Source organism: Diadema antillarum, unplaced genomic scaffold (genome assembly GCF_040938485.1).
Source record: "Diadema antillarum isolate AM-2024a unplaced genomic scaffold, OU_Dant_1.0 seq00000166_RagTag, whole genome shotgun sequence".
Taxonomy (NCBI): Eukaryota; Metazoa; Echinodermata; class Echinoidea; order Diadematoida; family Diadematidae; genus Diadema; species Diadema antillarum.
The window spans coordinates 1208517-1235828 of NW_027271236.1; the positions used below are offsets into that span (position 1 = coordinate 1208517).

A 27312-nucleotide genomic window follows, 5' to 3' on the forward strand; every position below is an offset into this window, starting at 1 on the left:
ACATATAGATCGTCCAGTTCCGCTCTGTATGTTCCATTCTTTCCCATCCTTGCTACCAGCCTCAATCACCTGTTGCTTTGGTCTCCCGTAATCAGTCCAAATTTACACATCATGCATGGTGCCTAATCAAATTATGTAGGCCCCTATATATATTTTTTCAACTATGTTAATCACTGGATGAGAATGAAAACAATCATTTAAGTGGATTCTTTATCATGTATTTCTATCATGCATTACCATATGATTACGCACTTTGCTTACTATTTACTATTACACATTAAGGAATAACATAATTACGGAAAAATCAAATGAAATATAAAAATATCAATTGACATTAAGATACATGAAGTTCCTGTCACTTTTAAGTCTTTTTCCTTTTTTTTTCCTTCTTTTTCTTGGCGATAGACCCATAAATCTGTTTGAATTTGAAACGATGATACAAAGTGCCACCTATAGACTGGACGCCATTGTTTAATCTCTGTTTTGTTAGAGTTTGGGCCTCAGCATGTCAATGACAGACGGCATAATTATGTTCCAATATAGTAATATGAATTGAAAAAAAAAAACGGTTCAGTAGATCTTGTATTATGTATTTACCTTCTTGCTTTGGAGCGTTCAGAATGATTTTAAACCTTGAATACCATGAAACGAAGCATCTCGTCTTATAGGCAGAGCAAGTGGAAGAACATTCAACTTCGGAAATCGAAAATCCATAGGGCACCTGGCAGGAAAGGGAAAGGACTTGAAAAACTTTTTTTCCCCTTTACAGACAGGTTGGTGGCAGACACGACTAGTCACACGGCACTACGTAGGTTGTAATTGAACCAGGATGCCATAGACCCCGACAAGCTGTATGGACAGACCAAAACTCGCGAAATAACAGGTACACTAAGGAGGGGGGGGGGGGCAGGAATCATGCATCCACCACCTAAGTGGGAATATTGCAAAATTAATCAATTTGCTGAAGGACTGCAGTACTCAAAAAACAAGTCCTATGTTTCAGCCGGATATAAGAGAAATTTTGCGGTATAATAATCGAACTAATGACCATTGAAGGAGTTGGAGAAACTCCCACCTCCTTTGTCCGTGCACAAATTCCGGTCTAAGAAGTCGAGAATCATGTTAACAGGATAGAGTTAGCAAGGACAGTGAAGACAATTTTTTTTTTTCTAATCGAAGGTGGAGCATTCAGAATTTTGGTGTGGTCCTAGTCAGATCCTGGATATCTAAATTGTGATCCAATTTCACCAAAGAAGTTTAAATCAAACTCATGGTCTAAATTTAGACCATGAGGTGTATGCGTGCCTCGCACAAAGAGTATTTGATGTCTGTACGTTAATATACAATAGTATTAGATTGATGTCTGGTGTGGGCAATTTCGATGCCTGTTAAGTGTATTTCGCGAACGAAATTGAACAAATCCATGGACGAGACTAATGTGATTTCCGGCCAGTGGTTGTTAACCCTTTGGTGCCAGGTTTATTTCCTCTCCATACGTTTGTGTGTGACATTGTACACATTATTGGCTCACTGGCATAGAAAGAGTCAACAATACTCCATCCGACATTGTGTGAGGACTGGATCATGATCATGATTTTTCTCAGACTTTTATAACAGAAACATTGAAATTTCGTCATTTTTTTTTACATGATCAATGGAAAATTGTGAGGTTATGACATGTTAGCTCATTCTCTTGCATATCCATATCCATTGTAAAAGAACTGTTTTGCAGAAATTAGCAAAACTTCAAATGTCATACTTCCTTATTTTTCATCCTATTTCAGTCAAATTTTTACCGTTGAACTTGTAAGATTTTACTCCATTTTTTATCAGGCAAACTTATATTTGGACTGGATTTCCTCTTTGACAATACTCCATCCGACATTGTGTTTATAGGGCCCGATCATGATCTCAGTCCTGCTGTCAAGCTCAGGTCACTTCTCTTACTTCAGATAGCCACTGAAGTTTTCAGGGGTTTCGCCATGAAGCGCTAAGACGATGGTAGCAAATGAAATGAAATGAAATGAAATGATCGAAATGAAATGAAATGAAATGAAATGAAGTGAAGTGAAGTGAAGTGAAGTGAAGTGAAGGGAAGTGAAGTGAAGTGAAGTGAAGTGAAGTGAAGTGAAGTGAAGTGAAGTGAAGTGAAGTGAAATGAAATGAAATGAAATGAAGTGAAGTAAAGTAAAGTAAAGTAAAGTAAAGTAAAGTGAAGTGAAGTGAAGTGAAGTGAAGTGAAATGAAATGAAGTGAAGTAAAGTAAAGTAAAGTAAAGTAAAGTAAAGTAAAGTGAAGTGAAATGAAATGATATATCGCCATGGCTGTTGTGTGACAAGTATGTCACTTGTGCTTACAGGTCATGAGCGTAGATAAAGATTTTAACATGACTCTGGCACTAAAAACGATGAAGTTCCATCCACCAACTTCATCAGGGGGAGGGAGCATTGATGACCAGGAAAGTGGTTCCACCTCCCTACAGCCTGACCCTTGCCCAATGTTGTCCTTTCTTGACAGAAAATGTCGGAAAAGGACAAGAACAAGACTTCGTCCTCGGCCATCGCCAGGCGATGCAAGCCTTGACCGAGTCACTGTCGCGGTGCCACCGGACACGCTAGGGGCCGATGTCGGAAGAGGAGGAGATAAGAAAACATTGCCCTGGCCGACTTTAAAAACCCGGTCTAATTTCACACTGCACCGATAATAAAAGAGGTCAGCTGGAGTAGGTCTACTTACTCACAAGTGCAGTTGTAGATCCATAGTTCCTTATTGCTTTTTTCCCCCCTGATTTTTGGTTTTCAGCATTTTACTGAAAAAGAAAATTGTTGAAATAAACACCATAAACTAGTGGAGATCGAGCTCTACAACGTGATACCAATAATTCGATACCCCCAAATATTGTGAGAGCGCCTAATTTCTCGGACACGTAATTCAAAATAATTTTGATGCTGTGCGCATCCAGGGCCCTGTTTGATGAAGAGTGATAATTGATTATATAGTTAATTTCTATCATAAAAGTCTATGGCAGTCTGTGTGGTAAGGAAATGTATAATCGATTATCTTTTGATAAAACGGGGCACAGGTGTGAAGGTGAGATATCAAAACACATCTTGGCTTACTACTATTGCTTTGCAAGGAAAGCATTTTAACACGGAATAATTCGGCATTATTTATCACTGTGATAATTTTACGAAATGAGTCAACATTTAAAGTTACAGCGGGCATGGTTTCTGTTGAGATCGCTTTTTACTAACCCTCTAAAATGACATCAAGGGTGACACAGAGAGCTGAATTTAGGTCTCGCTGACAAAAAAAGCAAAAAAAAAAGAACAACAACAACAACGTTTAAACCTCTCTTCCTCGAAAATAAATTGCAATCGTTCCACAACAGCGCATTAAGTTTATTTCCGGCTTCCTTGTTGGCAACATTACATACCAGGTGTTGACATTCTCTGGCACGGAATGTGAGTTGTTGTCATACATTTTGGGTGTGTGTGCGTGCGTGTGTGTGTGTGTGTTTGCGTGCGTGTGTGTGTGTATGTGTGTGTGTGTGTGTGTGTGCACAAATCACTCTGATTTCATCACGTGATGCAGTAAATTGGTGTTTCCATCGTAGAGATGTCGTATGTTGATAATAGAGAAATTCCATGACTTCAGCATAGTAAATTAAGAAGATGACGCCTCCAATATTTTGCAGCCATTCTAGTGAATCTGAAAGTTCAGTGTTCATATCTCAAGAGTTGTCGTCTTTTCAGTAATCCGGTTGTTGCCATAGTAACTTGCTAAGTAGCTCATATTCATCGCGTCCAGCTGGGGTTCCAAGTATTACTGGCCTGACGTCATCCTTGAACAAACAGCATTTTTCACGGCGAGGTGACGACCCAGTTTGCCGAGGGAGTCAGTGCGCCAGAACGGCGGAGAGTGTCGCGAGAATGTGCCTCAAAGCTCCGTGGCATTTAGCATAGTCTCAGCAACCTGCAATGTTGATTATCTACCGCTTGTGAGGCCCTGTCTTTCTTTTTTTTTTCCTGGTGACTTTGTGTACCTATAAAATCGTGCGGATTGTCCAGAAGGATTCTTTAAGGATTGTTTTTTCTCATCTGGTCGCTCCTTTCGATGGCAGTCGTGAGTAAACTATAGTTTATCTGATTATCCCCCCCCCCTTTCCGCAGTGATTGTGTGTTAGAAAAAGGCCGAGCATTTCACCGTAATATATTATAACTCCCCTCTCTTCATCATACGTTTTTAGACCAAATAAATGTTTACATCCATCATTTTTTAGCGACAGAGCGGACGATGAGCTATCTAGTTATCAATTCACATGCTTTACATTCAATTAACGTGTGTCAGAGTCCGATACACTGTAAATACTCCAACCTTTTAGGGGAAAATTATCATATGGAATTTTTCTCCAGTTGTGACACAGATATACTGTAAAAATGTTTGTCGCTCTCCGAGCGTTAAGCTTCATAGAAGGGATGTTAGCTGGTTTGGTGCCATTTCCATTACAGTGACAGGCTGACAGTCATTCGATTCTCGTTCTACCATCCGATCATATAACATCTTACACGTACCGTGGTAGGAGTATAATTTACCATCACATGTAAAGCTAGAAGCCTTAATTTTATAGCTATGGCAATAATATTCTGATGATGATAATGAATGTTTTCAAAGAGCTGTATCAAAGCGCAATGCTTTATGGATGGTGCATAGTCGAATTTGTAATTGATACTAGAACAAACTAATACCAGAGAGGTGCATAACATAAAATGAGACCAAAACAAAACTAAAAAGGAAGAACAAACGCGGTTTATGCTATTTCAAACAACTTTTATTTTCGATTGAAAATTGTCAAAAGATTTACTTTTTCTTGTATATATATATGTCTATTCCAAAAATTATATGGTCCAACATGCAATAGTAATCTGAAGTTTATACCAAAGTTCTTCTGAGAGACGCTTAGTCTCCTCGTCAATACATTTCTGGTTCATTAGATTAGTATGATGTATAATGTATATATATATATATATATATATATATATATATATGTATATATATATATATATATATATATATATATATATATATATTTAGAAACAAATCGGCTCAGTTTAAGCCAACAACTTAGAACGATGAGTGCAGTTTTTCATGAAGCCGCAGCGCCTGTTACACGCGTGTTAATGTCTTACCAGTGACAATGCGTGAAAACCAGACTTATCATATACCTTCAATACTGAATGAAATAATGCCTATAGCAAACAGTTTGTCTAAGCAGTGAATAGTGGGATGAGACTGACGTGAAGGTCGCTATGGCTTGTTTAACTTCCGGCTCGTACAAAATGTAATCATTAAGCTCTTTGGCCATGATGATAGCTTCATTATGTGTGTTTCCTCGGACCAAGGAGGTACAATATTCAGACAGAGTACAGCTTGCCTGGCTTGTCCCTTGTTTCAACCATGACTTCCTGTAACATACACCCGCTTTTTATTTCGCATTCAATGCCGACGACTCCACAAAGTTTTACAAGTTTTTCAGCAGTGACAACTAGGGACTTAGGTCGGAAGTCCTAAGTCAGTGGGTTGGGCACCAATCCACACATAGTGCATTAAATTTCTTGTCTATCGACCGAAGACAAGTCATGACCGATTACAGATTGAAATAGACCATTCTAGAATTTAAATCAGAGATCTTGCGTATCTGGCTCAGTACGCATCGTCTACTGGGTCAACGCGTCCTTATGGAAAGCACTGAAAATTAATCGACTTGTACTATCTATTTTTTACTTTCTGTGAGTAAGAAAACCTGTATTGTTTTCCCACCTCTGTTGACAATGTTAATACAAAGCGAACCAGACAAGCGATTTGTCAATCATTTGCAATAAAGGCGAGCCAAAGTTTATCAAAAGAAAAACATTCGCGGGAAACACGCTTTTGATTGAGTAAATTCATCAATCACTTCAAATTTGATAACGATCAGTACTTGAAGATTGTAAGAGTAACGTGACTAAATTATCGTTTGAGTATTCAGGCAAAACGAAATTGCCAATGGAAAACGTCCGTCACGTGTGAATGAAATCTTACTTCATTACTGTGATGGAACATTGGAAATAACATCATAATTTTACGTGTATACCTGAACACATATCGTGTCTTAAGGTACCATCATCAAGGATCACTTAGCTTGAATGAGAAAAAGACATCGGGACTTGATACATTTGCAATCCCTTTATTCTCTTTTTTTTTTAACTGAACGAAAAGAGAAATACATTATTTGCATAGTAAGACATTACGCCAAGGAAACTAGGTAAACAGAGACAAATACTAGGAGACACAGAAGATTACCAGAGGAGGAAAAAGTTCAGAAAGGAGAACGGATATGGTATTGAGTAACTTGGGGCTAAACGCATGAACAAAAATGTCTTGACTTGAGAATTTGTATTTGAAAAGTATGAAGGTAAATAATTATACTGAAGATAAAGTATGCTGCTAACGTATTTGTGTTATGGAAGCGAATTAGCAAACTTGATCCTTAGAATACTTAAGTGATGGATTGGAAAGATCACTCTTTTATAAGATGATTTGAAATAGCTCTTCACCACGTGATGGTACTCCGGGTTCACTTTAGCATAGTAATTTTAACACTTTATACTCAAATCGTCAATTACCAAACAATTGCCCAAAATTGATATATTTGCAGGTCAGAATACATTTTCCAATGATCCTGACTGTTATCAAAAAGGAGATCGTCTTACCCAATTAGGGAAGCCTGATACCGGATTCGTTTCCACTTTCCAGGGATGCATTCCACGAATGCATAGTTCAGCGGGATACTGCTGTCGGTTGTTGTTGGGTTTTTTTTTTTTTTGTGTGTGTGTATTTTCTCCGCCCCTAAATTTTGAGTACATACTGTAATGAAGAATGAGTTCGTACATAGGGATTGTGTGTGCTCGTTTGAATTTTCGTCAAAATCAGAATACCAAGAGATACAAAAGATTGCAAATTAAGCATACACGTTAAAAAGTAAAATGGTAAATCAACATTTTCAAAATTAGTGTTTTCACTCCTCGACCTTTTGTGAATTGTTAGATTTAACACTCAAAATGTTAGATTAAGCACTCAAAAAAAGAATGTTGAACTAACTACCATTTCAGAAATGGCGAATCTAATATTTTGAGTGTTAAATTTAACATTTACAAAAAGGTTGTAGGAGTGATAACATTTGAAATATTGATTTACCATTTCATTTTTTTAGAGTGTAGTATATAAAAGTTCATATATACATAAAATTTCATACATACATGGTGAGTACAAAAATCCCATCACTTTGAAGTCGTCTTGAATGAATCATGAATATTCAATCATAGGATCATGGTATGTCTTGGTAGAGTTACCCTGAGAGCATTTTTTTTTTTTTTTTTGGTTTCCTTTTCATTTGGGTCTTTGCATGCATGACTGAATAAAAGACAGTCTTTAGAAGACTGCAAAATTTTACTTGTCCAAGTGAATGGGTGAAGATCGAAACAAATTTTGAAAGAATGTATAACTTATGTCATGGATACACCGAATATGTATGAGCGAGTAAAGAATTCATTAATCATGATAATCGTTGCGGTGACTGAAGTTCGCTAACCGATCGACCATACCATACTTAACTATAAAAGATTGAGGTTCAAACACGCCCTTTGATTTTAATGATTGATAATGATATTGGCATATCGTATATTGTACAGTGAAATAATATGGTACTATAAACCATGTAAATCAAGTTGAGTTATATTTCATAGTAAACGACATAACACTCCCTATATTACGTGTATATAGCCGTTTGAAAATTATTTCGTCCCTAATGTGATGTTTCTTATTCTGATCCCATTGTAAAAGAAAAAAACACGCGTCTTGCTTTCGTCTATCAACCTGATTACTTGACATTATTTATACAGACATATTCTGGCTGTGACCCCTTTCTGGCAGGAAAACGGGTTTGATAACTCTCCATTAAAAGCCACCGCCTATACGTTACCTGCTTTTCCTTTACTGTTTACCTAGCACTAAGGATCGGAGGCATTCAAACATCTTCACGTTTACCGAGATCAAAGTTTATTGTTATCTTATTTCCTATTTGCTATCGTCATAATCTGCCGCTAGATAGCTGGGTTTTTTTATATTAACTTTAGGTTTTGCGATTATAAATTCTTCACAAGAAACTTTACCCCTATCCCCACCCCAAGTAAACAAAAAGTATATCAAACTGCAACCTTTTATCAAACTACTACCCTGTCTCAGCCAAATCCGAACTTCACGCGTTTGTTTTCCTTCGCTGAAAAGAGAAATATAAGAATAACATTCAGTTTATGGTATAAGATAGGCCCCATATTTCAGTCTCATCAGGGTTGTAAAGAGTTGTTTGCCCCTTTCGACCAGGAAGGTGGGAAATCCTTGTTTCAACAAACTTTACCTCGGGGAGGTGACCCTCCTGCGTGGTTGTCGTGTTTGCTTCCAAATCCTCGATTGTACTTTATTTGATTGTGTGAATCACATGCTCGTGTAACACTAGTCTCAACATTTTTTTTTCATCGTGAACTTTCAACTTTGATCTTGTCTTCTTTCATTTCAATTCGTATTTCTACAGATTGTGCGCCGTCTATCTCACTGGTACATACTATCCAGTCGTGATTTAAACGCATTTCATCCTAATGACCCTATACATACACTTAAGTGTCACCGAATTTACACTGCAACTGACTTTCGAAATCCCTAGAATTGGGAAGAAGTTGGGAAAACAGGTGGAAGAATGTTCAAATTCGTTGAGTATTGATTGTTCATGAAAAGGAATTGGTTTATGTTTGTATGTAATCAACCCTCTACTCGATGGCTTCATAATAATAATAATTGAAATTCTTACTGGCCCGAGCTGTGGATCCCACAAACACGGAATATCCATATTCTGTCATTTATATCTGATAATCTTAGGGCAGGCGACGATGTTATTCATCTTGATAGAGGGGATGGCCCGATAGAACATCTTGACATGGAGTTACTAATAGCTCTATGGTCTGAGCAAGGAGGTGTAAGGCCTACTCCGCGAGCCACGTACACCTCACCACTCGTGTATTGCAATGATCACAACAATTCGCTGTGACCATTGCAATTCACGAGCGAATCCGGACCGATCTCAACTGGTTGACCGCTTCCACATCTCTCCTTTACAGACCTGGGACCCGTTGCTAGTATCTTGTTAATTCGCAAGTCAAGCAAGCTTAATGCCTCCTTAGTTTCCAGCAAACGGGGCCCAGGTTTAGAAACTTTTGAAGTACCCCATTATAGTTTGGGTTTTTTTTCCCCGTTACCTGTCGGTATAGCATTGTTGACCAGGCACTAAAAATGAATACAAAAGTTTCGTAGTAATGTTTTTCACTTTTAATCATCTTTACGTTTGGCGGTAATTCGGCCGAAGTTTGGCCATAACACCTCTGCTCTATAGGCTTTCCCCAATTAGATTTCGTAGCTTCATTGTGCCACGATATGTTTGTAGCTTTCCACTATTTGAATAGCACATCCTAATAGAGTGCTTGTTATAACTTAAATCTCTCCCTTATCTTGTTTGTTTGTTTGTTTGCTTTTGTTTGTTTGCTTTTATTTCTACATTCAATCAGATGCAATTTGAATTCAAACTTCAAAAAGTACAAAGACAAAGAATAACCAGTGCAGTGAAATAAATCGATAACAGTACATAAAGAGATACACATAGGTAATTGCATTGAGCAATGTACACTTTGTAGATACACAGAAACATAAAATAAGATATACAGTATTTTTCAGTAAACAACAGAGATCATTGAATGCAGGAGACCACCATCATAAGCGATTAAGCTTGAAATGGATGGAGGCTTCGTTTCATTCAGTTTACGACATTGATCCAGGAATAGATCAATTGTATTTATTATACAGCGTCTCCATTAGGCAAATACATCGTATGGAATGTTAGTTTCTCTTTGTTTTAACACACATTCAATCGTTTACGAGTTGTGTAAACACAAGAGGTAAAAGAATGTAGCTCTATGTGCCGTAATGATACTGTTTTAGCCATCAAAAAAAAAGTCATAGCCGTCGACAGGTCGTTACTCCTCATGTCCTGTTTTGTAGAATTTTCCCTACCCATGCATAGCGTTTCCTTACCCATGCATTCCTTACCCATGCATTGCGGCAAAGGAGTATTAACCCGTAGCTTGTGAGCCGGTCCGAAAAGTTGCATCGTGTTGAGTAAAATTAACAAACAAAGTTATACTGACCTGTCAAAGTTGTCTGCAAGGGGTAAACCATAAGACTATTATTACACTACCCATGGCAGCAGTGTGGCATAGTGGTTATTCATTCATTCATTCATTCATTCATTCATTCATTCATTCATTCATTCATTCTTTCATTTATTTAATTTCTTTCATTTCTTTCATTTCTTTCATTTCCATCCACGCAAAACATTTACATATGATATTTACATTTACAATAACACAATATCACTACAATGTATAATAGCAACGAAGAAAAATACGTGAAATTAACAATACTACGCATCACTTTCAGATGAGGATGAATTAAAGTTAAAGTTGCAGGAAATGGAGGAGACGTGCTGAAAAGCCAAGCTTGTATTTTGCAGTCTCCTCGTGGACAATATAACTAAATAATGAGTGAAGCTATAGAAGTTGGTTAAAGCTTCTGACTCTAAAAAACGAGATTTTAGGTTCGAATTGTACTCAGCACGGACAAGACGGTTCATTCACTTTGCCCCTTTTTACTCGGATGTACAAATCTACAATCAACACCCAGCAATACCGGTATTTGCCCATCGACAGGCCAGTGCTGACACGACCCCCCCCCCCTGTATTTTGGTCGAAAAGACCATGATTTTTTTATTTTTTTTAATATATAATGGTTCAAGTTGTTCATAGTGTCGTATTACTACAAGATTTTTGTTCGTGTGTGACATAATCATACATAAAATGATTATTCATTTGTTCGTTTTCCCGCATTTGTTTCATTCCTGAAGGTCCGAGATGCCACCCTCCTCATCATCTGTTGGTACTCCCTGATCGTGTCGCTATGCATGCTCTACGTTCTTCACACTCACTCCAACATCGTCGATGCCGGGAGCCAGCTCCACGAGGCTCAGCTCCGGTCCGACCACGCCAGCCCGCAGCACTTCGAGAGGCAGGGATGGGTGCGTAGTGCCGCTTTCCTCAACGGCAACGCCGACGCGGCTGACACGAATCTGAGACCGCGACCCACGACAAGTACAGCCGGACCTGACATCATTGTCACGAGTAATGCGACGTCGAAGCCGAGTTCGCTCCAGGGTTACACCCTCCTCGACAGCGATGCGGTAGGATACTTTGGGTTTTTCTCTGTATGTTTTAACGAGGGAAGGAGGGTCACTATGTCTTGTTAGAGACAAGTGCATCCGAAATTAACGGGAAAATGGATTAGAAGTGAAAGTACCCACAATTCACTCAAGGAGAAGCCGTGACGCATATCATACGTCTTCATCATTTAACATTTTATCATAGCAATGACTTCTCTAACTCATTCCTCATAAACATTACCGGGTCACATTGAATTTCGACCACATGTATCTTTAAATCTATGCTTATGTTTGGATAGATGAAGGATATCTGGAAGAAAAGAAGGAAAGAGATTTACAGCAGTTCGTGTTATTTTTGTCGTATGATAAACAATGTAATCGAATACATTTTTTATTTGTTTGTTCGAATTTAAGGAACATAGGAAACGATTCAAGGAGGATAATTACTAACTTAAACAGACATAAATGAATCATACTCTGATTCTCAAATTCCTCTCCTATCTCCCTCTTTGGATGACGAGTACAATAATAAATTTCGTATGTAACTCCTGTTTATAGTGTCCGAAGGGGGGGGGGGGGGTATATATTGCTGTCATTTATCTCATTTCTTGAGTACTGCATTACAAAACAAAATATTGTGTACGATGACTCAAGAACCATGATTGAATACATTGTATATAAAGCGTTATTATTTTGAAATGTATTTCTATTACTATTTCTAGAGTATGTGAAATCCTAATGAATTCTCTTGAATCAAGATTTGATTTATAGATGTTTATTCATTTCTTGTTTATTTAGGATGTTATGTATTTTTGTCATTTTGTTGTTAAAATGTAGAGTTCTAGGGCTTTTTTTCAAAGCATTTAGCCTTCTTTGCATAGTGCAATTTACTTCTATATCTTTTTATTTGTATTTTGATTACTCTATGTAGCCTTAATGTCTTTGTCTCAGTTTGTACTTCATATAGATGTCTCCAGAATTGTTTTGATTGAATGGAATGATTGAAACACCCCAGTTGATGTTAGTACCTCGCGTGAATAGATAAAACGAATGAATGGAATGAATGGATGAATGAATGAAACACATATTTTAGCTACCTACCATGCAAACGAGCAATTTGCAGCCACGCCTTGCTGCGTCATCACGCACTGTACCATCATGCACCATGCCTATAATTATCATGTTTAATTAATCTTTCGGGCAAACATGGCGGTAACTATACCGGTGCTCTACGCCACTGCGCCCCTCGTCTCACCGTGGGTCTCGCCCTTGATCGTCCTGATTATTTGTGACACCCCCTTTCGTGACATAACAATATACTTCTTGTAATAATGATTATAACTTTTATATACTCGATATAAATTCTTTCCATCAGCAAATTAGAGTAAGGATGTTGATGATGAAAATGACATCAAACATTTGTCTCAATAACCATCGATTTTAGAAAGTGTCCCCGTGGACGGAAGTATATAGGAATTCTTTGAAAGAGCGGACGCTTTTTGTGAAAGAGCGCAAAGTTTGTGTTCGGAATAAAAGGATAAGGCTCTCGAAATGTTAGGTTTCGAATTCCTCTGAATGAGTGATGTATGACCAAATATTAGAAATGTTAGACATATCTTACAAATCAGACATGGCAATCAAAATATCATGAAATTTTACGGTTTCGCATTGGTATCATTCTCGTAACTGCAGAAAATGTGGTGTTGGTTATATTGGTGTTATGCGAGAGAAATATAGGGTGAGTAAAATACTGTATTTGCCTGAAATGACTCTATTGACTTGGATGCAGAATTTTCCTTGTATTGAATTCCTTATTTCTTTAAGGAGTCAACAAGAATGATTATGCATCCATTTAGATAACTACGTTTATAATATAAACTAAGCACTGATGACTTTGATAAGGGTATGAAGGAGGTTATAACAGTTTAGTTTTTGACGAAACGCGTGATTAATGTTTATGCAATATTTCAAGTACAAATCAACAGGAAACTTTTAAGGCGATGAGACATTTACCATATCTAATTTGCATAATACAATTGTTGTGGCGACCAATATTAGTTCTTCATCTATAGGTGGAACACCACTTAATTGTCGTAATATTGTTATCTCCTTGAGTGATTCTTCTGTCTGTTTCTTCTTCTCTTTTTTTTCGTTTGATTTTTGTTTTATTCGACAAAGTCTGCTTGATAAAGAGAATGACTATTCCCTTTGAATCGTGAATAGAATTCCTCAAAAGATGATACCGACGTCGTTCCATGTTTTGGTTGTAGGGAATCATTACTCACTGTCGTCGTGCCGTATCATTGCACGCTTCAATGTCTTCTAAAATACACTCAAGATTAAGGAGGAGATAAGTGATTGCGTAACAGTGTGTCGATGGAAATGCCGATCTGGTAGTTCATTAACAAATCGCGAGGATAAAACAAGAGAAGGGCAACATTTTCCTATTCAGTGTTTGCCCAGGACGATGCCGATGGTTATAAATACTGTAGGAGGCAAGGTGAAGATAGAGAAGATAGTGAAGATTGCTAGAAGTAGAACGACGAATGAATAATAAGAACTTGAGCTAGGTCATGAAGAGAAAAAAAGAAAATCACACTGGGGAGAATGAGGGGCGGATAATGTTTGGGTGGTAGAATCTTACATCTTCCATATCCGGTATAGTCGAGAAGACCGTTTGGGCGCCATAGAAGACTTCACAGCCAGTTCCCCCACCCCTTCCTCTCCTCTGCCTTCCTTTGTGCCTCCCTCAACCTTAGGCCTGTCCAGTCTTGTATGTTGTCTTCCCATCTCTTCTTTGGTCTTCCTCTTGGTCTCTTTTCTTTCACTGTCCCTTCTAAGATTGATTTGGCAAATCCTGTTGATCTTTCCGTTTAGTTTTTCATCTCCTTAATCTAACATTCTCTCATCAACAGGGTGGTAACATAATTGGGTTATAAAGATGAAAAACTAGTGAAAAGTGTACGACATGTTCGAGATGGCAGGTTCTTTTATCGCCCATTCTCTTGCTGGTGTGGAAAATAGAACGCCTAATTCCACTCGAAAACAGCGCTAATCTTGGGGGATCGTTATCTATGGGTAAAATATTGGAATTACGCCTTCCTCTGGCTATAGCTGAAGTGTTTGTCTTTGTTTTGCAAACAGATGAATAACATTAACAATAACAATGATTATGATGATGATGATGGTGGTTAAACTGACAAGCGATGATAATAGTGTTATAATGACTTGTGATAATGACAATAAAAAACATGATAACAATGATAACAAAAAATGATCGCAATGATGATATTGAGTGAGGTTACTAATATATTTCAATTTTATTTTATATCTCGATGAAAAATACATAAATTATAAGAAGATATGATAATACATAATGTTCAGCTTGGATTAAAAAAAATACGAACATAATACATAACGGTCTATATGTATCACTTTCAATCAAAGTAAAAACTGTAGAGAAATAGGATTTAACCTACTGAAAAGCAAAGCTTGTTGAGTGTATGTCCCAACAAAAGCCTAGTGTGAAGAATAAGATGACGAGCACGGGTACAACTAAAGACCAAACAAACAAACAAAAAAAGACCAGTAATACTCGGGGTACAGACGATTCTTCTAAAAAATAGTATAAGGGGAACAAATAACCACCTGCTGCATGCTAATTAACAGTTGCTCTGAGAGCAGTTTTGACAGAGGCGTGATAATGTGAATGCGACATGGCTTTAACAATTACGGCTTCCATTGAAAATATACGGGAAGTGTCGGAAATCAAAGACAGCGTCATGTTTTAACAATTCCTATATGTGACATAATCATCATCATAATAGTCCTAAACAAATGATACCGATAGGATCATAGAAACCATCAATATTACATTATAAAAGTGTATTGATATTCAGTTCCCATAAGTACTGTACATATCATAATTCCTTCTATTGTTATCAAAAGTTTAGACGGAAGACTTTCGATCGATTATTGGTATCGCAAAGTATCGTGAGAATGTTATTGGTGTAGAAGTAGCTCCACTTACCAATAATAGTTATTACGGATAATGTGTATGATCATTTGATCTTTGTCATTGCAAGAATGAATTTCTATGTTCGATCAATTCTGCAAGACAAGTCATGTGTTGTTGATTTATCTCACATTACACAGAAACGAAACTCTGCCACGCGTGTTTCATGTGTACTATTTATGCAGGTGAAGAATGATCTTCTTGACACACTAGCAGTGTGTAATTCCATACTGTCAAGCCTCCCAAAGAGGATTTGAAGAATATAAACGTCCTATCATCTCAAGAAAACATCAAACAAGCTTCATGTAGATGCTCAAACTGTACTATGAACTTTCTTTTTCCTAGTGCTATTTTCCTGCCACTTGACTCGTAACTCTGTTATGTTGAATTAATTATTTGCCGTAATCCATTGTTGGCGAAATACACTGTAAGTGGTCATGCGTGTACTGCACGTAGACAAATCTCAATATACAATTCGTTGCATGTTCATCTACTTGTTATCAATGTTTAAAGTCAGTAATGGCTCAATATTATATTTTGTTTGATATAAATGATGTAGATGTTTACTATATAGTGTGGAGATGTTAGCTTTGTGATCCTGTGATATGAGATCTGTGTGTTCTTGTCGTCTGATCAATAAAGCATCACACTTATAGTTTTGCATCTACACATCCAATAAAAGAGAGTTCATTTAGCGAAAGTAAGAAAGTACATCCCTGGTTAACACTTTTTGCAGTAATCAAATTTCGATAACAGCAAACAAACAAATAAGATAAAACAGGGTAAAAAAAACGACAGGAGTGAAAGCCTGAATAACATTTAAAAAATTATTGTAAGTGCAACGTTTAATAGTATTAAAATGTAGGGTAATGAGATTGTTATGATGGAACTTAAGACTTCGCTCTGATTGTCACAAGTATAGCCCAATCGTATCTTCTTTAATGAATGGAACAAGCTAGATTATTCAATCAGGTCAGCTTCTTGCATATATTCATTTAACTTGTTTAAACAAAGTTGTTATTTGTATGTAACACACCAAATTCACTCTGTGCTAGCTAATCATTCCTGCACAATAGCGATTTCATTGATTTATCGGCATTCTGGTGAACTCTTGTTGTGGCATATTCAATACACACTTTATTTTTTTTTTAATGTTACTTTGCAATGTAGGAACCTACAGTACTTATTATCTTTGCAAAGTAGTACTCTCCGCATAATCGGGTAGGCTCGGACAGAGCGTTTCTTACCCGATTAAGCGGAGTACCCGATTAACAGAAGAACACGTCTCAATCACAACTGACACATACAATGTGTATTTACATGTATGCATTGTACACTGCACCAAACATCTGCACTGTATGCTTAACACGCGTGCTTGCACGGCACATTATACATACCTTACACTTGCGAGCAATAATTTACAATCTTTTTATGGACAAATATATCTTCAGAAAACTTTGTCGTTTGACTATAGACTCCTCGCTAACACGCAGGCGTTTTCCGAAATGAACACGTCTCTTTGCGTGCGCTACATGTGAAATGTTCATTTACGTGTGGCAAGTCGGTACATGTACACCAGTACATGTGCTTTCATGTTTAATCACTCCCCAAATAATTGGTCTTGTTTGTAAATCAAGCAGAGAATGTGATTAGCCGTGGAAAATTTGACATTCATGATTTCTTAAAGTGTTATATTTGCGATAAAATGTGGGTAGAAATTAGATTAGAAGAAAATTATTTACCCATTTATGCGGAGAGGCAACCCGATTATCAGGTAATTTTAGTGTGCATTGGTACTGATTTTGAAATTACTACCCAATTAAACGGAGTACCCGTTTAAGCGATACCCGTTTACGCGGAGAGTACTGTATAATGTCTATGTTATCTTCTGTATATTGCTATCAAATGTACATAATTATGTTCATCAAAAGTATTCAGGGCTCCGTGGAAGACCACTACTTAATGGTGAATGGTCTACCCGGACAAAATATTAGGAATAACTAAATGAATAAATTAATTAATAAATATAATATCTAAGGCTTTTTGTTGTATTTGTTTTTGTGGGTTTTTTTTTTTTAATCTGGGATATTTGTGTGTGTTTCCTGTAATCATAATTTTTCTCGATACGCATGGCAATATTCGTCTGCGGTCTAACTGTTATGCTCTTTTTATTTGCAATGAAACGAAAATTGATTTGAATTGATAAACAGCAAGTTTTTGTATGAACCTGTACAGTAATCATATAAAGATGGCGATCAATGGGCATCGATCGTCTCCCCTCGATCACGTGATTATGACGTGGCTGTCCCTTGATTTGTGATGGCACAAGTATACCTTCTTTTCTCCCTCGCTTTGTTTTTCAGGCGCTCAATCTCCACTGTGACAGGTGCTCCCTCGTGTCCAGCTCGGGTCGACTCCTCAACAGCGGGGCCGGAGCCGACATCGACAACGCCGATTGTGTTCTGCGCATGAACAGTGCCCCGGTCGGAGGTTACGAGGAAGATGTCGGCGCCCGGACGGATGTCAGGGTCATAGGTCAGTCTGCTAAACTACATTATTTGCATCCGATGTCATCACCAAATCTATAATCAGAAAGCTAGCATACATAAAAATGCACAAATCAGTGAGGTGTTCATTATCTACATCTCGCCACATAGTTATTCCATGAAAAGCCGACTGACACTAAATCTTATCAAATACTTCACCTGACTTCTTCTATTTTTTTTTATTTGTAGGATTTTGCGCGTCAATTAAAAAAAAAAAATCATATTTCCGCTTTCCGCATATAGGCCTTTTTTTTTTTGCTTTTTACAATATAGAATAGCCACGCCCCCCCCCAAAAAAAAGGAAAATATGTAAGCTCGTTACATAAGAATGTAAAGCATTATTCAGGGAATGCACCGTTTCCAACAAATGGAACTATGGGGGCAGGGAGACTGTATTTCATGGTCCAGATGGATTCACTAAAAAGAGTGAAATCATACAAACAAAAAAGAAAAAAATGATAAACTCTGACAAAGCATCTTTATTGTTGTTGTTGTTGTTGTTGTTGTTGTTGTTGTTGTTACAGATTTCCACAATCGTCATTACTAATAGCAGTACAATAGCATTGGCACCTACAATGTTGCAATGCACAGATTGTCAAACCACTAAACCGTTTTCGAATGGATTATTCTAATATTACTGGAGATTGTGTACATTGTACAAATACCACTGAATATACTGTGTGAATCCGGCTCGTAGTAGTGGTCCTTAAAAATGTTTGTCTGTCCTTTCTTTTCCCTATTTTTATACCTTCATTTTAAAACATGATCATAGGGGTAAAGCATGTGTAGCACCAGGCAGATCAGATTTGAAAAAAAAAAAATTGTTCGGGAAGACAATCATTACATATCTATAAAACGTATGTATCACGCAGAGGATGTAGTTTTGAGAGGCGGGGGTAGGGGGAGGGGAGGGGGAAGGGAGTGATGGGGGTACGTGAGGTGTCAAGCTGAGTAGCATTTGATATTAGACTTAGAGATTTTATTTTGTAGTCCCAAGAAAAGAGGATGGCAGCGAGGCAGTAAAAAGTGAAATACACATTGTACACATCCATAACAGAACGCGCACGATAATTATATAAACAGAATACTTACCCAATGACGAGCACGAACAATTTTCAATGATAATTCGACCTTTGTAAGCAGACTCAGAACAATTGATGTATTTGCATTTTATAAGTCAAATACAACACAGCTGCAGCTTTCCATGCTCTGGCACGCAATGACATTTTACGTGCCGGAGATTAGCATTAACGCATATTAGCCAGAACCGGGTTCGGGTTCAAGGAACTATTTCCTATACATGTTGAGAATCTTTTCGGCAGTTCCATTATTGCTGTTACTGTGTTGTTGTTGCTGTTGTTGTTGTTGTTGTTGTTGTTGTTGTTGTTGTTGTTGTTGTCGTCGTCGTCGTCTTCTTCACAGATTGTGACGTCCAAAGAGTTTAAAGCATGCATTATCATTGATTATAGAATGCGTCACCATAAAACCAAGAACAGACCAGGGGGCATTTCATGAAGTATTTTGTCCGACAAAGTTGTCGGACAAATTTGCTCTTATCAGATGCAAGAATTTCAGTAGCTTGTAAAAGTTTGTCAGAAAAATATCCGACCAAAATGCTTCATGAAATGCCCCCCCCCCCCCACCGATTACAATGCGCGTGATTAAACAAACCATTGAGTACCAGAATCTTTATGCCTCATACCATAGTTTGATGTTGCATCTTTTAATCACTTTTTAATCATTCAGTGCTGGGATTTCATAATTCCTTTAATGCAAACCTTCACCCCCATCCTGCTTTCATGTTAGCACTTGCTTAAAGCAACTTCATTGCTCTTCGACATTGAGAAATGCACTGATGACGCCTTACAAAATTGTAGCGTGATTTATTGTCGTGTCGTGCTAAAGAGAGCCAATTGGATAGCAGTCACAACAGTCGTATAATATGAAATGGTCTTCATAAGAAATACTGGTCAGTGATTGGTCATAATGCAATCACGTGACTATTGCAGCGATGATTGAAATAGTCATGATGCTGTGACATCACGCCAGGTTAAGGTATTCATAAATTTGATTTGCTGCCGACAGGGCTGGAATGAAATGATTTTGCAGGTCATTATTGTAGTATATAAAAAAAAATATTGCCTTTTCTGTCGTTGTATTTCAAACACGTGCCTGTTAAGCACCTGCTCGCTTTGGGGAAATACTTCGGTAAAATGTAACTCCCGGGGGAATGTCGTGTCAGGGCCTGGATTACAACTATATATATATATATATATATATATATATATATATATATATATATATATATCATGGCTCGACACTAACTTTTTTGTTTGGTGGCCCGATGGGGCCACCAAAATCCTAAATTTCAAATTTTTGGTGGCCCGAGAGAAAAATTTGGTGTCCCGAAAAAAAACAATAAAAAACATTAAAAGTCCTTTTTTTTAATGAGTCAAATATTTCAGTTTTATGATAGTAAGAATTAAAAGTTGGACATATCTACTCATAAATTAAACTTCAACAAACTTGCAACACTCACTCTCAGGCACTCATTCAGTCCTTTTCATCCATCCTTTAAACAAATTTAACTGCTAATTTCCGGCGCAAAAAGTTACGAATTTATTGACATACTTTTCAAAAAAATTGTGGTGGCCACCAAATTTGCCCTTTTTTTAAATTTGGTGGCCCGACTTTCATTTTTGGTGGCCCCGGGCCACCGGGCCACCGTTAGTGTCGAGCCCTGTATATATATATATATATATATATATATATATATATATATATATAGTTGTATTCGCATATATATTATATATATGCGAATATATAATTATAGTACAAAAAGTAATAAAGTAAGCGAAGACAAAATATCTTCTTTCGTTGCACAGGTCATGTGAACCTCCACCGTGGCCTCATGACTAACCAGGAGCTCCGGGAAGAAATCCTCGCCAACCCGATCACGCGCACGAGTATCGTGGTCGTACCGTGGCTCTACCAGGAGCACATCGACAAGTCCAACAACAGCGTCTACTCGGCGGCCCGCAACATGAGCGGGTTGTACCCTGACGTCAAGTTCTACTTTCTCACACCGGAGAAGATCAATAAGACGGAGGAACGCTTTCGCATCGAGACCGGAGTCAGCCTGTAAGTAACTTAACCCTTTCTACGCCAAGGACTTTGGATAATGTGTATACAACGCTATAGGGTTTATCGTGTCAATCAGTATTCAAGACACACAACGGGTTAATACTCTCATTGTATTCTCTTCGTCAGTGACGTAACAGTCACGTGGCTCTAGAATATGACTGTGATTCTCAATGATAAAAAAAGAATCAACAACCCCAGCGAATGATTTAGAGTGATGTCGCAATAGCTGTCTCCCTAACTTTTACTTTCGATATAGTCTGTCTGCGCACAAAACAAACAAACAAACAAGCAAACAAACAAAGCAAACAAACAAACAAAAATTATAATGACAAATTAATTATACTCATTTTAAGTTTTTAAAAGGTGATTTGAAGAAGATATAAGAACGATTCCTTATATGGTTATGCAAGTCGAAACCTTGCACCAGATTAATCTCTTCTCTTTTTCTCTCCACATTAATAACTTACTGAGAACATCAAGAGCTTTTGGTTCGAGCCACTTCTATCACAATTTTCATTGTTTCCATTTACCTGTTATACGGAAATACGATCATGAAAGTAACAGCGGTGACCGAAATGAAATCGTAAGGAGCAGTCCGTGTGACTAGTCTGATGTTCTTCCTTATTTTCTATTTTATAATATCCAGGCAGGAGGCTAAAACCTGGCTGAGTACAGGATTTGTGGCCATGCTTTTCGCTCTGGACGTCTGTGACCGAATAGATGTGTACGGTCTGGCTAATTTGGACTACTGCGAGTAAGTAGAACTATTCAGCTTTCCTGTTGTGACATTTATTTTGTTCCAGATGCATCTCGAAGAAAATCGGTAGATCTATGCTGGAATCTACTGGAAAGCTGTTTTAAACAAATGAATCTTGAGCTCGATCCCCCGCCCCCATGCACCAACCCCCCCCTCCCCCGCACATACACACACACACGCGTTTGGCTCGTCAAAAAGAAAAAAAAAATCGTAAAATGTATTTGAAAAAAAGCATAACACCCATGAATGCCCAAAGGTTCCACCCTGTCCCCCCGTCCCAGCCCACCCCCCCAAAAAAAAAACAACAACAACAAACAAACATGTATTCCGCGGCCCTTGCATTACCAGGTCTATAACAATCAAGAAAATCAGAGTAGATGGTCACCAAAGTTGAAATTTTCTTTCTATGTTATACGGAAGTCCTCTGACAGCAATGGTATGAGTGATTCTTCCACATCGCTCTCACATTTCAACAGAATATGCACAATGCAGACATTAACCTGCTGGAATTATTATGCCTTCCACCCGAGCAGACCACAGAAATAATGTTTGTGGTTTTCCAAAACTACTTTCACAAAAATGGCTTGTCAAGAAGACATCCTCTGTGTGTATGTACAAGAATGGAAGCATAAACATCATCTGTTATTAAAATACGCAACAGGAGTTTGTCTAGGGATGAAAGAGGAAACGTGTATTTCAGAGTCGCTCTCTTTCGTGACACCGGTTTGAAAATGACTGTTGTAAAGCTACACGGCTGTTCATGGGAATTTAAATGTGCGTGTAACTAGGAGAAGATGGAAGAGTGCGCTCATATTGGGGGGGGGGGGGGATAGAAGATAAGGGCCCACTATTCCAACAGAAGGATACATGAAGTTTAAAAGATTTTAGATATTAAACAAATCTAATATGTTGAAAGAAAGAAGAAAAAACGGCCCACTTGACAATGGTAAGCACTGTTCGGGCACCTGTCCCGCTTCATCATGAATATTCATTAGGCAGTAAGATAAGTGCCCAAAATGCTGATAGGTGCCATATTCGAACATTGATGAATGTAAAAACGTATCACCGGGAAATGTAAATATCTCGAAAAATTGCATCAACGGGGAATGTAAAATGTCTCGCCGGGAGACGGAAAATGCTCAGTTTTGCCGGGAAATGTAAAAACGCTGCCGGGAAATGTTAAAATCATGTATTTCAACGGTATTGACGTTTATACATGTAGATGATGAATATTCATGATGAAGCGGGATGGGTGCCCTAACAGTGCTTACCCTTGACAATGGACATGTATCATACAAACAATGACACAACACAACACAGTTTAAGACTATAAAGCATTGTGAGTACGTTATGATTTTTTACCCCTTTTTTGTTCGTTTTGCGTCTTACTAACACTGCAGAGAATTAGTTGCAGTTTTCAAACAACTTGTTCTTTTTACTTTTCGCCTAGACGACATCCCAACTCCACTTTCCCGTACCACTACTACGAGCCGGGAATTCGACGCGAGTGCGATTACTATAAATGGAGTGAGACGCAGATGACAAGAGGTCACAAGTTCATGACGGAAAAAGCCGTCTTTGCCCGCTGGTCGCTAGGCTACAACATCCACTTCCATTACCCATCTTGGCGTGCCACCATAAAGAACGTCACATCAGATTTGAAAACTCCATTCCTGAAACTCTACAAGGAGGCGCTGAAGAACGGCACCCTGGAGCAAATCCGTAAAGCGGCGCCACACGTGCGCGTAATTAGGCGCGTGAAGGTTATACGCAGACGCGTCAAGAAGCCACGCCCAAAAGTGGAGGAGAAAAAAGAGGCAAAAGTGGAGGCCAAATCGCCAAACAATGAACAGCCCGGACCAAACAGTGCTCAACTTAAAGGCGATCTTAGCAGTGCGCACAAGGATCAAGATTTGGACACGAAGGCCAAGCAGGCCCACGAACCAAAGACCAATGTGAAATCTGCTGGCAAGGCGGACCCAAAACCGCATAAAAGAAAAATATACGTTCACAAACCACCAAGAACTTGAAAGCACGCAGCTCGATCATGATCACGATCAAGATTTCGATCAAGCCAACTTATTTAATGCGAGATGAATATGGTTCAGGAGCGCAAGCTGGTTAACAAGGTGCTGGGAAGTTGATGACGACACGAGTCGACGGGTTCGACCATTTCATACTGACGTCATAATGATTTGCGTCAGTGTCGTCGTAGTCCTCAAAATCCATCTTCTTTTATCATTAACAACAACATGCATTATTATGATAAACCTTGTTAACATATTTTTGACATAATGGCCCGAATTCACGAAGGTGGTTTCAATTTAAACAATGGTTATGCAAATTTTCTCTGCGTAAATACGATCGAAAAACTGCGTATGCCAACAGACGTCCAGTAACAAACGCGCATTGATACGCACTTGTCAAAGGTACGCCTATTTCACGCTTACTTTAGACCATGGTCTAATTTTAAACCACTTTCCTGAATTTGGGCCAATAAGTGTCACTGTAGATAAGAGTAGTCCTCTCCCTCACACCGCTGACATCATTTTGTGAGCTACAAAAATCAAATTTTCTTTGAGAAATCCACGCTTCTATTGCACTGCGCAAGACTTATAGCAGTTTGGGGGTGTTTTGTAAGTAGTATTAATTGCCATTCCTACGAGGTACACATCGCCATAAACTATAAAGAGGGTCTATTAATATCTCGACTCTTGAATTGCCCCTTGCTCCTCAGGTTTGCAGTTGGGGTTGATGTGTTACTATACTCAATGTATTATGAAGATCATGGCTCAAACACACTCTCCTCTCCCTCCACCTCTCTCTCTCCTTCTCCCCCTCCCCCTTCTCTCTCTCTCTCTCTTTCTTTCTCTTTCCGTCTCTTCTCCCCCACCCCACCCCACTTATCCATCCCTTTGTCTTTCCTTTGTCATTGTTTTTGGCACTGCCTACGATTTCATAATATTAGGAGCCTGTTTCATAAAGAGTTGCGATTGATCTTACGCTCGATTTATTGAGCGTAAGATAAAGCGCATAGAGACACTACGGTAGTGATATGCGGTATATAAGCACTGTGTTATTATTATTATTATTATATATATATATATATATATATATATATATATATATATATATATGTATATATATATATATATATATATATATATATATATATATATGTATTAACTTACGTTCAATTATTTATGAAACAGGCCCCAGTTCTTGAATTTATGCTCACTCTATGTTTGTCAACAATTTCATGGTTGTAAATTGTAGGACATTCATTACATTTCTTTACAACTTTTTGTGTGTTTTTTTACCATTAATTTTCACTCCCTAATTGTACTTGCAAAGTAATCATGTCTTTGAAATGACAAATAGGTTCAATAAATTACTTACAGTCAACTACGCGTAAGTCGACAACACATAATAATATATGCTGAATAATCGGCTAAATCGATGAAAATATACGACGTAATAGGTTCCAATTCAATGTTTTAGTATATTCCTCTGTGCATGCACAACTAAAAAGAATTTAAAATTTAATGAAATGTGGAAAATGGAATAATGAATTTTAAAAAAAATCAAATATTGCTCAAGGGGATGTTTTTTTCCTCAGCGTCGCGCGTTGATATTGACGTGCACGCGGAGTTGACTGTACGCAAGTATCATCTTCTTCTTTGTTCACCCTCCTTTATTCGAAATGAATTCGATTCATTCTCAATGTTTCGACAAGATCAGAGATACTGATTCATGATGTCGAGTTTGTTTTTTTGCGGTGCTTGTTTTGTTTTGTTTGGGGTTTTTTTTTTCATTCAGCCGTTGAAATTCTCAGTGTGAAGTCGTTGTCAAAATCAACTTAATTTGAATTAACTTAACTTGACTTACAACCTTTGACCCGTATTCACTGCCAGCTGGAGATGTCTCCATGCTACCCCCACCCCCACCCATCCCCCACCGTCCGTTATTTATAGTGAAAGTGCTTCTAACGGGTGAGGGATACTAGAAGTGAGCCATGTGTGTATTAAGGTATGGAAGAGGTCTGTGAATTTCAGGCTCTGATGAATTTTACACATTCCTTACATCAGTGTCTTAAACAATTTCCATTCGGTGCTTACATCTCTCCTCGTCGCGTTTACATGAGGAACTAGAAATATGAGTATTATGTAAATAAAAGTGCCTATATTTATACTTATGCCTCAGATGTAAGACACTTGTCACTGTTATTGTAATGTTGTAATATAGTTAACTTCCGGCCATTATAAAGAACTCATGAATTCAGAACTGAAAGTTTTATTGGAGTCGTTCCGAAGGTAATAAATTATGTACTCTAGTGCGTTGTGCATGATGACGTCATAATGATATGCGTTTTGGATGCACAACCGTTATTGACCTGTCACCACTTCGTTGCTAATTCGAAAAACTTGCAAAATGGTATGATTACATGACATAATTATGTATCATATATGTTATGCATTTATATTTATTAGACATGAGAGAAGCACACCTTGTTCAACGACACAACGCCAAGCGAGAAGACGTTGTTTAGAATCCCAACAACTCTTCTAATCTAACGTCATCAAGTGCAAGTCATGTTATGATAATTATGCGGCTTTGTTTCAGAGGTTTGTCGAATGCGGAGAAGTCTTTCGAATAATTTATTGTCTTACCTTTGTTCCTTGTAGACGGTAGGGATAGTTTTTCTCCCACCACATAACTTTAAACAAAAAAAAAACACGGGAAAATAATACTTGCACGAGAGTCGAACTGGTACTTCAAGATTGTGAATTTATAGCTGTACATTGTACAATCTTTCGCATGCATTTGCTATTTTGTAGCATCAGACTTATACGAAGATCACATGGAGAAAATACATATAGAATAAAACCAAAACGTAAAAGAAATATATTCTTTAACTCTTTATGTGCCACGTTCGCACGTCCGACTCAGTCGACGGCTTATACCAACTTCGCATGTTCTGCTCAAACCAATCCGCCCAATCCGATTGATAAATCGCCAAATGCCGCGGTACAATAAAAGCGTTTCTCGCGCTTCCGTTCCTCTCACATCTAGCTTGCATTTCATGTAGTGATTGATTATCAAGAGGTGTTCTCTACTAGATTTGAGAGTAATTTCTTAGTTTCTGTCACCGTTTTGTGTGCAAAAGTCATGAATTTGCAGTAATGTAGCTACTGGGCATGTGAAAGAAAAACAATCTTAGATTTGCAATACAATAATACATCAAAGCAAAGCTTGGCATTTTCTCTACAACTTTACTCACTATTTGTCCCAGATCAACAGAAATCTATAGAAGTTACACAGACTTGAAAAACAGAATGTTTTCTCAAAGCATGAAACCCTTAGTGTCTCAGAATAATGTGGCACAAAGGGGGTTTCCACCATGGCACATGAAGAGTTAAACCAACAAGCTTATATCCAAACTCTCAAAAGGGTCAAGTATCATGAATTATTCAAATAACAACACACTCGTGAG

At 37.9% G+C, this 27312-nt stretch overlaps 1 protein-coding gene across 2 annotated transcripts in view; it reads left to right on the forward strand.

The window, feature by feature from the left end:
* LOC139728120 (alpha-N-acetyl-neuraminyl-2,3-beta-galactosyl-1,3-N-acetyl-galactosaminide alpha-2,6-sialyltransferase-like) overlaps positions 1–24048 on the forward strand; it is a 90986-nt gene extending 66938 nt beyond the window's left edge. Inside the window, exons 1-6 of one of the 2 annotated variants that reach the window (XM_071639080.1) lie at positions 3989–4125; positions 11045–11377; positions 17735–17906; positions 20803–21058; positions 21708–21815; positions 23269–24048. In XM_071639080.1, the coding sequence (XP_071495181.1) occupies positions 4117–4125; positions 11045–11377; positions 17735–17906; positions 20803–21058; positions 21708–21815; positions 23269–23848 (1458 nt within the window). In that variant the 5' untranslated portion in view covers positions 3989–4116 and the 3' untranslated portion in view covers positions 23849–24048. Of the gene's footprint in view, positions 1–3988; positions 4126–11044; positions 11378–17734; positions 17907–20802; positions 21059–21707; positions 21816–23268 lie in introns of those variants that run through there. The other variant, XM_071639079.1, reaches the window with a different exon arrangement.
* The last annotated feature ends 3264 nt before the right edge of the window (positions 24049–27312 follow it).